The 12002-nt window shown below is 28.8% G+C and overlaps 1 protein-coding gene across 2 annotated transcripts in view; it reads left to right on the top strand.

The window, feature by feature from the left end:
• Positions 1-12002, top strand: part of LOC130894300 (neurotrimin-like) — a 58623-nt gene that overhangs the window by 27842 nt on the left and 18779 nt on the right. For both annotated transcript variants that reach the window (XM_057801023.1, XM_057801024.1), the window contains exons 2-3: positions 54-113; positions 7016-7119. In XM_057801023.1, coding sequence (XP_057657006.1) covers positions 54-113; positions 7016-7119 — 164 coding nt within the window. The remainder of the gene's footprint in view (positions 1-53; positions 114-7015; positions 7120-12002) is intronic.

Raw genomic sequence — 12002 nt, 5'->3', positions numbered from 1 at the left:
AACATTTTCTTGTATGACGTTTCCATTTCACTAAGAATTTTTCTTTATCGCAGGAAGACACGTTCGAAACATAGATTCCATGGGAATATCAGTTCTTGGAGAATTTAATCAGGGTGAGTATTATGTTAGTAATAGTAATAAAAAATTTAGAATTCAACTCGCAGAAAATTTCACCATAAAAATAGAAGAGGGCTTGATTAAACAGGATTGGAAAATGTTGTTACATGTAGAAATATGTTTATTGTTCAATTCGATATTCATACTCATCTCCAAATAATATAATAATTCATTTAATGATGTTTGAACAATTCAATTATTTTCGTTGATTATATTACAATAATTTAAATATTATTTTCACGTCATAGGCAGATATAATGAAACGATTTTGTTTAAAATGGTGTCGTGATTATGAAATGTCTGTTAAATACAATATACATAATATACATTTTCGTAAATCGTTTGTAATCATTTCAAAATAGTGGGTTTCACTCTATATATATTCAAACGTTAATACACAATAAAAATATCATGAAGGTACAAATCAAATGAGATTAAAATGTTATTATCTATGGCTAGTACCATATGAGAATTCTAGAAGTTCCTGGCATGACTTAGAGATGCTGGTAGTTGCTTGAAAAATATCACTGTAGATGTTTACTATTTATTTAGCATGTTTTTAATAGATTTTGAAGGCCTTAACCTAACCAATATGACGATTTTTATTATAAAATTCATTATAAAAAGAGTATCGAACCATCTTTGTATGAATATACGTTCTATTTTTTATTTAGGATGTAAAAGTTTTTCAAAAACGGATGTAGATATAATATAATTAATTCATTCGTTTCTGCAGGCGAAGTTCCGTTGAAATCATAGTTTTTTTTTCACCGTACGAATTTCTGTTATAGATATATCGATATTAACTGAAAAGAATACAGAGTTCACATGTTAAAAATTCGAAATTTTCCGTTTATCTATCATTTTTATGAAAGCTAACAAGGCGATCGGCTTATTTCCCTTTTTTTTTCGCTTATATCAATGTAGCTATTCGTTTATACAGAACGGTACAAAGAGCATAGATGAATACGAACGGATATTAATCAGGAGATCTGTCATTTTAAGCTTTACGAAAAGTCCATTGTCCATATCGATGTTTTTTCCACTGGAAACGGACATAAAAATAACTGTCCACGAAATTATTTACTTCCTAGTTAATTTTTTTCTCATTTCAATTAACTCCAAACTATAATAATTATAATTTTTTGTTTATACCATATTAAATTAATAGAAAAACTAATATTTTTGTGTTTGAGCCTTGACTTCCAGTTTCGGAAATTTACGATTTCAAACGACAACAAAAACACTTTTCGGAGCATCGAATTTTCACTTTTCTAACGTTTATTTGAGTACTGAGGGTGTATGGTTGTTACATGGGAAAAAACCAACCACTTAACCTATTTTTTTAATGATATACATAAATACTCAGAATTCTGGTCAAATAAGAAAATCAATTTCGTAAAAACAAATAAAACTTTTATTTGTATCCTTATTAAAAGGATTTTCGTAAAAATATCTTGTATTGTATTTCCTTCTCTCAATTATACTTTCCATATTCTCATCTTTTTTCTATACAAGAATCCTTTGGAAATCTTACCGAATTCCTGCTTGTCCTTTCCTGAAATTAATTAATATTTCCATTAAAAGTTGATGGTGATTATTTCTTCTTATTAAAAAAAGGATTTTCGTAAAAATGTCTTGTGTTGTATTTTCTTCTCTCAATTGTACTTTCCATCTTCTCATCTTTTTTCTATACTAAAATCCTTTGGAAATCTTACCGAATTCCTGCTTGTCCTTTCCTGAAATTAATTAATATTTCCATTAAAAGTTGATGGTGATTATTTCTTCTTATTAAAAAAAGGATTTTCGTAAAAATGTCTTGTGTTGTATTTTCTTCTCTCAATTGTACTTTCCATCTTCTCATCTTTTTTCTATACTAAAATCCTTTGGAAATCTTACCGAATTCCTGCTTGTCCTTTCCTGAAATTAATTAATATTTCCATTAAAAGTTGATGGTGATTATTTCTTCTTATTAAAAAAAGGATTTTCGTAAAAATGTCTTGTGTTGTATTTTCTTCTCTCAATTGTACTTTCCATCTTCTCATCTTTTTTCTATACAAGAATCCTTGGAAAATCTTACGGAATTCCTGCTTGTCCTTTCCTGAAATTAATTAATATTTCCATTAAAAGTTGATGGTGATTATTTCTCCTTAAACACTTGTTTTTAGAATTAGTCACGAATTTCCAAACCGACAGCGATTTAAAAGAAAAAAAAGACCATTCCATCTCTGCACGTACCTTTATGATGACCCTTGTGAAAGGACGAAGGATGCACTCCAATTTGTTCCAAAGCATGAGTTATTCGTCTCGAATTGGTCAGCGTCCTCGAAATGAACAAACTTTCTAGGTTATATATGCCGAGGAAGATGATTTTTTTCTGAGAAAAATTCTACAATCATTTCGAAATTTTCGTGAAATCAACGAAATCCGGAAGAATGTACTTATGTGAATAATATGCGTAGTGTTTACAATTGGACTTAATCAAACGATTTTTGATTGAGTTACACCTTTAAAATGCATACGAGGGTTGCTAATTGAGCTTTTAGATACACAAATTAAAATATTTTAATGTCTATGCAAGATTGAAGTGAATGCCTCAATCTCATATCAGTTTACTAACAGCTCTGACATTTTCAAACTAAAGTAGAGATAATTATAACCAAAAAAAAATCATTTGCGAATTCTGGAAGTTAAAATTATCAAAAAATGAAGTTATATACTTACAAATGTTTTGTGTGGATTCTATTCCTATTTTTATTTGGTATAATTTTCTGAAAATAATAGAACCTTTTGATATCGAGATTCTTTAAGTCTACAAGGATTTCAGAAAAATTTCATTTATTTCTCAATTATCCACATGTTTATTTCAAAATTTCCAAATCTTCAATTTTTTACGTTTTCTTCAATAAACCATTCGGATAATCAGCGAAAACTCACCAATATGTGAAAATTGTAACGTAAAGCGCTTATTGTTGAACTGTGAAAAACTAACAACTTTCCAAAAACCACAAATTTGATCAAATATCTAAAAGGCAATCAACTGTATCATAAATTGTAAACAACTGACATGTACGCTATTTATGAAGGCCCCGCGCGAATTCGCCGACTTTTAAAACTCCATTTTAGCTAGACAGGGCTGGCATAAGCACTTTATTCGTAATAATATTTATGTACTTGCAAACCAAAAATGAACCCAAGTAAAAGATATAAAGAAGGAACAAGAAATATTGTAAGATAAAAATTGAGAGTATTTAACATAAATATCGATTTGGTGATCTTCGAAAATAGTATTTCCTTCACTTTTTCTATAAACTTGAAGGATATTTCTCATTCTATATTACTTTCTATTCAAATTTTCGTAGCAATTATTTTATGAACCCCTATACAGTGAATATTTCCATGCTTTTGTTGTATAAACGATAAAGAAGGAAAATTACCCTGTGAGAAACTCAATTTAATACAGTAAATTCGCTCTTTGCTGGTGTCAAACGTTTAGTACAGATGTTGTTAATATGTTGTTTGTTGTTTCTTATTTTAATCTGTGGAATAGAGGGTGTTGTATTTGGTAATGTCGAGACGATAAATATTTTGTTACGTATTACGATGTGATTAATGATACTGACACCGAAATTAATATTTCTAAGCTATAAACAATACTGTAATGACATTAATTTATTACAAAAGCGATTTAAGTAAGTTTAAATTAACATTAGCGTAAACAAGATACAATTGTTTATTTTTCTTTGTATATTTTGGTACCAATTTAAAATTCTTCGCGTGTTCGCAAAATGGAAATGAAACAAAACGTTTTATTAGCATCATTTCGTTCTCGTATAAAAACTTTTTGACATATTATTACCTAAATTTACGACAAACTCAAGTATGTTACGAGAGACAAAAAACATGAAAGAAAAAATATACATCGCATTATGTTTTTAGAAATTGATATATCACTGGATTTTGTTGAAAATCTGAAGAAAAACAAAGAAAGTTAAGTTTTTTTTTCATTTCAAAGCTTTATATTTCTTAATAGTATCAAATTGTCTTAGACTAACCATAGATGCATACAATATTGATAAAGATTTGCAGAAATTCATCTCATTTTACTTATTATTTAATAAAGATTGTTCCAACAAAGAAAACACAATTATTACAAAAACATAATCACTTTTTATTTTCATACACGTCATCTCTTCAATATAGCCATTAGCTGAGACATCACCTCTTCATTTTTGGGAAATCTTTGACTACTGAACCATTTTTTCAAGTCTGGGAACAGCAAATAATCCGAGAGGGCTAAATCCGGCGAATAGGGTGCGTGAAGTAGAAATTCAAACTTTACTTCGTTAATTTTGACCATAGCAATCCCATATCTGTTATATGGGATCTGGTTCAATATCATGATAAAACAACACTTTTTCTAGCCGTTTTTTCTTGATTTCTTCAAGGAAACGTTGCAATAAGTTCGCATAATACTCTATGTTAATAGTTTTTGTTTTTTCAAGATAATCGATGGAAATTATCCCACGCGTATCACAAAAAACCGATGCCTGAAGATGGAACGCTGTCTTTGCCTATTTGGAACCGGTTTACTTACTTATTTTTCTTGGGATATAACTACGTTTCATCCCTGGTTATAAAACGACTTTATTTATGTGATATATGCTGTTTTCTCATGTTTTTTATTTCAATTTTTAGTTTGAAATGTCTACTTTATCTGCTAGCTCGTGCAACTTCAAACGGCAATCGTTTAGTTGACCATAGTTGCTGGTCTTTGCAGGTAGTAAACCCTCGTTCAAAATCTGCTACTCATTATTTTACCGTTGAGGTAGTTTGACCCCGAGTAAAATCTATTTCAGCTTTAATATTGGTCGGGCTAATGCCTTTCAAATTGACCCATTGGACAAGAGGTGTTCTCAAACTTGAAACACCATCCCTAAATACTCCTGGGATCATCCTCGTACAATACAAAAGGCCTTGAAACTTACCTTTCACTTTGTAATGAATGATTTGCGGGTAGACAATTCAACTTTCAATAACGTTGATTGTTTTCGGAAACGATTAAACGAAATTTGTACGAATGTAGTTAACGTTTAGTATAAATAGAGGATAATGAAAGGATTATTGTATAAAACCCGTTCAATCAACTAACATTTATTGGGAAAAGGATCAAACGTTATCCTTTTCGGAACCAATAGTCGTTTCATTTTCTAGTGAGATTATTGTTTCTTTATTTGATAAAGTATTCGCAGAAACAACACTGCTGATATTAGAAAAAAGGAAGTATAAAATGATAAAATACGTTTTATAATTCTATAGATGACTTCCAAATTTCTTTTATAGACCAACGTCGATAATTTTGAAGGAGAGGTGGATTCTCGATTTGTAGCAAAACTAAAAGTTCTAGAGGGATAAAATTATAGCAAAGTAGTAGTTAATGAGAATATTTGTATTCACACTTTTTTTACATAACCTCAAAATTTATGTAAAATATCAAATTAATCAAACTTTTCTTTACTTATCGTACAAAAAGGTTTTTGACTAGATTTGTTGGAAACTAACCTTTTTATACTTTATACATACATTTCTTTTTAAGAAGCCAATATTTTGATTTTGATCATTTTCCGATATCAAGTCAAAATAAGGTAAAATTTGAACAAAAAGTATGTTTGTAACATAAAAAAGTGAGTTTTCACATAGATTCGTGGGTTTTTTTCTATAAAAGATGAAAATCAAATAAAAAATTTCAATTTTTCTCATAAATTTTGAGGTTATGTGAACATATTGTATTTCTAGATATCTCAATATCCTATAGCTTTGCTTGCCAATTTTTCTCTACAAAATGAAACGTTTGTTAACCTCAAAAATTTACTGTTTTCCATTTTCCGACCTCGAATCACCCGTATATAATTTTCCCGTTCGTTTTCATCGTATTTTCTTCTTCTCCCATTATCTTTTTGTCGTTTTTAAGTCCTTCATTTCGTTAATATTTCTTTTCAACTTCTTCATTTAACCACATCCGGGTGATTTTCATATCCTATTGCCTTAAAAGTTTCAAATACAAATTTTTATACCTTATACACACTGTAATACGAAAAAATTCATTTTGATTTGTGTAATTTTTTGATATCAAGACAAAATAAGGTAAAATTTTAATAAAAAGGAGACAAATTATGTTTGGAACGTAAAAAAAGTGAGTTTTCACATAGTTTCGTGAATTTTTTTCTATAAAAGACAAAAATCAACTGAAAAATTTCGATTTTTCACATAAATTTTGAGGTTATGTAATAATATTGTAGTTCTATATCTCTTAATATCCTACAAATTTGCTTGGCAATTTTTCTCAACAAAATAAAACGTTTTTTAACCTTAAAAACTTTTCATTTTCCATTTTCCGATCTCAAATCACCCGTATACAATTTTCCCTTTAGTTTTCATCGTATTTTCTTCTTCTCCCGGTATATTTTATCTTTTTCCATTCCTACATTTCGTTAATATTTATTCATTTCTTCATTTAACCACGTCCGGCTGATTTAACATTAATTATTTTATTAATTTTTGTAATAATATTCAAATTCAATACTGTTAGAATATTTGTTCGATTCAAATTGCTTCATGTCAACTGCAATATCGTCTATTCAAACATCGCTTTAGTATTAAAATAAAATCTCGATTAAATAACTTTTATTTCGCGAAAGTTTTCATTTCAAAATATCAACATACCTTGAACTGTCAGTAATCCTTTATATATCTTCGCATATCCTTACTCGCTTCACGGACTACGGAAGCGAAATGTTCACATGCCTTTTATCTCTTCCTCGGTAATCCCGTCACATCCTCTTTACAGACGAAAATGGATAATATCTTTTAAAACATTCTTGTGTCTTGTTTGTTGCAGATTTGGCTTTTCCGCGTTTCTCTGAACCCATTCCCAACGTTACTGTCACAGTCGGCAGAGACGCTTTGCTGGCGTGCGTCGTCGACAACCTCAGAGGATTCAAGGTAAGATTGAGTTTCTTTTGTTGTACGAATAGTGAATGAATTCCCCATGAGATGTAAGGGAATTTTATTAGTTCAAAAATGATGGATTATTTCCAAGTTTAAATTATCCAATAGTTTTAATAGTGAAGAAAATCACTGTTAAACAAGTAGGAATGTGAAGAAGGAATTGATGACGTAACTTATGAAGAAGGAAACAGAGAAAATGCAAAAGAAATGATGATGGAAAGAAGATTTAAACTAAAAGGAATATTTGAGCAGTAGAAAAACGTTTCAACAAGTCTTGAGATCAAAAAATGAGTGCCAATATAGCCTACAACAGTTTTAAGCAAAAAATGTTCCTAGGATTTTTCATGAATAATCCATATACTTTATATTTTATCAAAAAAGCTTATAAGAAAACAAACAAATTGCTTTTTTTTAAATTTTCTTTAGGCATAATATAAAACGAATATATCGAACGAAGTTTTTTTTAAATTCAACGTTAAATAACGAAAAAACGGTCAACTTTTCGAAGTAATTGCGACTGATCTTTTTCAAAGTACTTTTTAAAAGCTTTAAAATGAGAGCTAATAGAAATCTCTAGCATAAAAACTGAGAAAGTTATAGCTGAAATAATATCGATTTATATTTTTATTGTAGAAAATAACTTCAAATTCGCCCTTAGTAATAGTACCCCAATGTCAATAAATGTATAATCCAGTAATTATTTACTTTATTTGTACAAAAATGATAATTTATGGAAGTTAGAACGATTTAGAACACATAATATCGAGAGAAATTATGTTTAAAATCGAAAAACCACTTGCGAAATTTTTAAAAACTTCTCATATTTCTCAAAATTTCTAAAAAACTATAGGATATACATCAAAATTGATAAGAAACAAAAAGTTGGTATTTTTTTAACAAAAATTTATCTTTTTTTCAATTTCTAATAACTTCTAAAATAACTGAAATACGACCTTACAAATCGTATCTAAAAATTAAAAATGTTCATAAACTTATAGGTTATGAAATTTTCTATAAATCTATGTTTTTAGCGACTAATTTGCTCAAAAATTAACGGAGATGTGACCAAAATATAACAAATTTCGGGTATATTTAAAAATGTTTCCCCATAACACATAATTTTTAAGGGACGTATAGGTATAACATTGTGCAAATCTTATAAACAATTTTTCCATTTTTTTGTCATAAGGGATCATTTATAAGGGTCGAAAATCTTAAATACATAATATTCAAATCAAAAGAGATAAAAAAATATAAATAATTATATCAAAAAATTGTATAAGTAAATAAATAAATATTATTTCCAATTTTTTCGATATAAGGGATGTTTTATAAAGGTTTAAGATTTGAAATGCAATATATTTAAGTTGAACACAAACAAAAAAAGTCAATTCAATATAAACTACCACAAAATAATTAAATAATATTTTTTAATTTTATATTAACCGGGGATGATTTATAAGGGATGGAATACATCAAATAGAGCTTAAATATTATATAAATACTACATTAATGCATTAAACAACTTTGAATCAAATCTTAAAATCATGTTTCTACTCATTAAATGCTTTAATTTATGATTTTATTGATTATTTGCAATACGGGGTAGTTATAGGGTAGATTTTGAATATAAGGGTGATAAACTAATATGACAAAAATATCTATCAGTTTGTTCTTTTCTTTAGATATATTGAGAAAGAAGAAGATTTACGTTTAGAATTGGTTATGATTCTCATTCAAATTATTTCTGCTATTTGATTTTCAATTTAATGTTCGTCTTTCTGGATTTTTGAAGGTGCGAACTGCCAGCAAGGGTCGATTTTGAAGTGATAGATAGCTCGAAGTCGGATTATTGAATCCGCGACTCGATTTCTTTGTCTTCTTGATACCGATTTTAGGTCTGAAATGTCTGAAAATAAACTCAATTGATCGCTAAAATAAATTCTTAAACTAATATTTAAATTGATAAAAAAATAAATGGTGAATATTCTATTTATTTGAATGAATGAAATTTTTAATTGAATAAAATTCACTGATACAACGCTACTGGCAGAGATGTAACAAATTATTGTTTCAATATTTCAAACACCTCGAGGTCTTTATTCTGTTAGACATTTCGTGTTGAATGAAAGCAGCGTTTGAGCAATTTCCCAAAGATAAATATACAGTTCTGCCATCTTTCGGCTCTAAAATATTAACTGAGTATACTCCATCTCGCAAGCGAGCAGATAACTGAATATTTAGAATATTTAAGTGATTTACAAATGTATCTTACGTCGTTTATCACATTATTATACCAGTAATTTTAATTTATATAAAATAAATAATTGTTAACATATCTCAAGACGATTTATAAGGTTTTCCCACTACGAAAAAACCGTAGCGATTAGAATTAATGACCATAACCTAAAAATATGACTAAGAAGACACATTGAAATGACAAATGACAGAAATGTCAATATTTATCAAAATTATCAAGGAGGAGATTAAAATACATATATAGAAATTTGAGTTTAAAGTGTGCTTTTTGTTGATGTCAGTCGTCATAGCGAAGTTAAAAATTGTTATAATTCAAAGTACATCCAATAATTGAGCGGAAATTAATAAACGGTCATATTGTTTCTGTTAAGAAAAGCGCGCGAAATTTAAAAGTGTTAACTTCATTTTATACACTAGCAAACTATGTTTTACTGTTATAGATTGATCTTTATTCATATACAAGTGATATCTGCATATACGGGTGTCTTAAAACTATTTCAATAGTTAGTGGAAGGAGGGGAAGGGGCGTTTACTAGCGCGTCTTTGATTATTAGGGTACAGATATAATATTGAATATCAAAGTCAAAATGAGAGCTTTAAACTGTTCGTAGTAGCTCAAAAACTAGCTCAGATAAATAGAGCTTCTAAAGATTTTTATATTTGGGGTTAAGTTAATGTGTCCAACAAAACAACTGCAACGCAAATTTCGATCATGGTCACGTAGAATCGATTGCAAACGAACTTCATTCGAGTCATCTCGTACTATAGCAAAAATTAAACCAGTATACAGCATGTCCGGAATTAGATATTATTAGAAATGATTTACAGAGTAGAAGGCACTTCCAGTAAATATGCTTTCAAATTATTGCGAAAAAATGCAGAAAAAATGATTTACATTTAAATTCAATGGACGAGTGATTGTGCATTTTTTTGCATTGTGAAATATTGAGCTTTTAACTAATTCTGAACGGGCAACTGTATTTCTGGCATTGGAGAATCGTGTTTACGAATTAAGCAAAAGGATTAAAAGATGAAAAAAATAAGGAAGAGTTAGAATTTTTAATCTTTTTAAGAAATCTAAGATTTTCAAGTATACGAATACATTTATTAGACTCTAGTGATTTGAATCACTGGAAGTTTTATCGCTGATCACTTTGTAATAATTGTTTGTTTAACTAGTAAACATATATACAGGTAGATATGGATATAATGATAACAGAAACCACTGAAACATATATATAAACACATGTGTATATCGTTTAAAGCAATAACAAAATAAATAACAATTAGATACTACAACATGGTAGTTGTTTTACTCCCAATTTCCATTTATATCCACCAAATAACCACCATTCGAATCTATTGCAATAGTACGAACGACATATTCAACGTATAATCAAATAAACGCACCCTACAGAACCGTATTTAGTTTAGAATTACAAAAGTTTTTTATTTTTCGAATTATTTATCATACGTAGTAGTTTGTATTTATACAGTTTGCTTATTTTGAAATGAAATCATAAAGTAAAATATTTATTTTATTCTTTTTATCATTGGAAGTGAAGTAACAAAATTTTGAGGAATTACGTCTAGAAAAATAAAATGAAAAATGAAAATTTATTAATTATCGTAACGAAATTGTACAATTCAAGACTATTTTATATCTTCGGTTATGTAATTTTCGATAATAGTATTTTAAACTAGAGTAATGAGGAAAATTTCGTAACAATATTCGGATCGTTTGATTAAATAGCTCGGATACGGTTCTGTTTAACGAAATAACTGTGATTCCAAATAATTTTCCTAATAACTGCAACAACACTAATATAGAGCTAAAGTTTTAATGGAACCATTTATCCCTTGTTCAATCTGGCGTTACAAAATGGTTAATTGGAAAATGTACGCCCAAACATCGTCTAAGGGCGTCATGACGCGGTTGTCCGGAGGATAACTAAGTTACGCCCCTGGCGTTTAATGTACTGAACGAAATTGGGGTCCGTATGCTCAGTCTTTTCAGGCTTTTTCAATATATGATGTTAATATTCTTTGATTTGAAAACGAGGAAAATTCTGCACGTTTCTGATTTATAAATATTCAATTTTCGATGCTTTATAGGTCTTTGTAAACAAACCCAATCCAACGAAAGTACGAGGAAATGGTCAGTTGAGAAAATGTGGCACATAACCTCAAACAAAACATTAATAAGTTATCTCGTACACACCCAATTATTTTTTTCCTCCAGATCAAAAATAAATTGCGAGTTCTACACTTGTAGAATCAGCACTTATAGTGTTAGTTTTTGAACAAAATTTTAGGGGAAACCAAGGACGAAATCACATGAAAATTTTTGATATAATGATCATTTGAATCCAGTTAAAAAAAATAGATAAACGCCAATGGGCTAAATCAAAACCCTGTAGGGATAGAAACATTCAAAATTAGAAAATAATATTCGTATTAAATTTTTGAACAATGCACAATAAAAGGATCGATAAACATGTTTATCGAATTTGTGACACTATGGAATATAAAATAATATAAAAATAATTCTCCATTTCATTCCATTTCATTGAACTGCAATTTGATATTGGTAGAGATTAGAGTCCATTTTAGATCCT

The sequence above is a fragment of the Diorhabda carinulata genome, chromosome 5 (genome assembly GCF_026250575.1).
Source record: "Diorhabda carinulata isolate Delta chromosome 5, icDioCari1.1, whole genome shotgun sequence".
Lineage (NCBI taxonomy): Eukaryota > Metazoa > Arthropoda > Insecta > Coleoptera > Chrysomelidae > Diorhabda > Diorhabda carinulata.
Note: the sequence above shows the minus strand (reverse complement) of the source record. Positions and strands in the feature narration are given on the sequence as shown.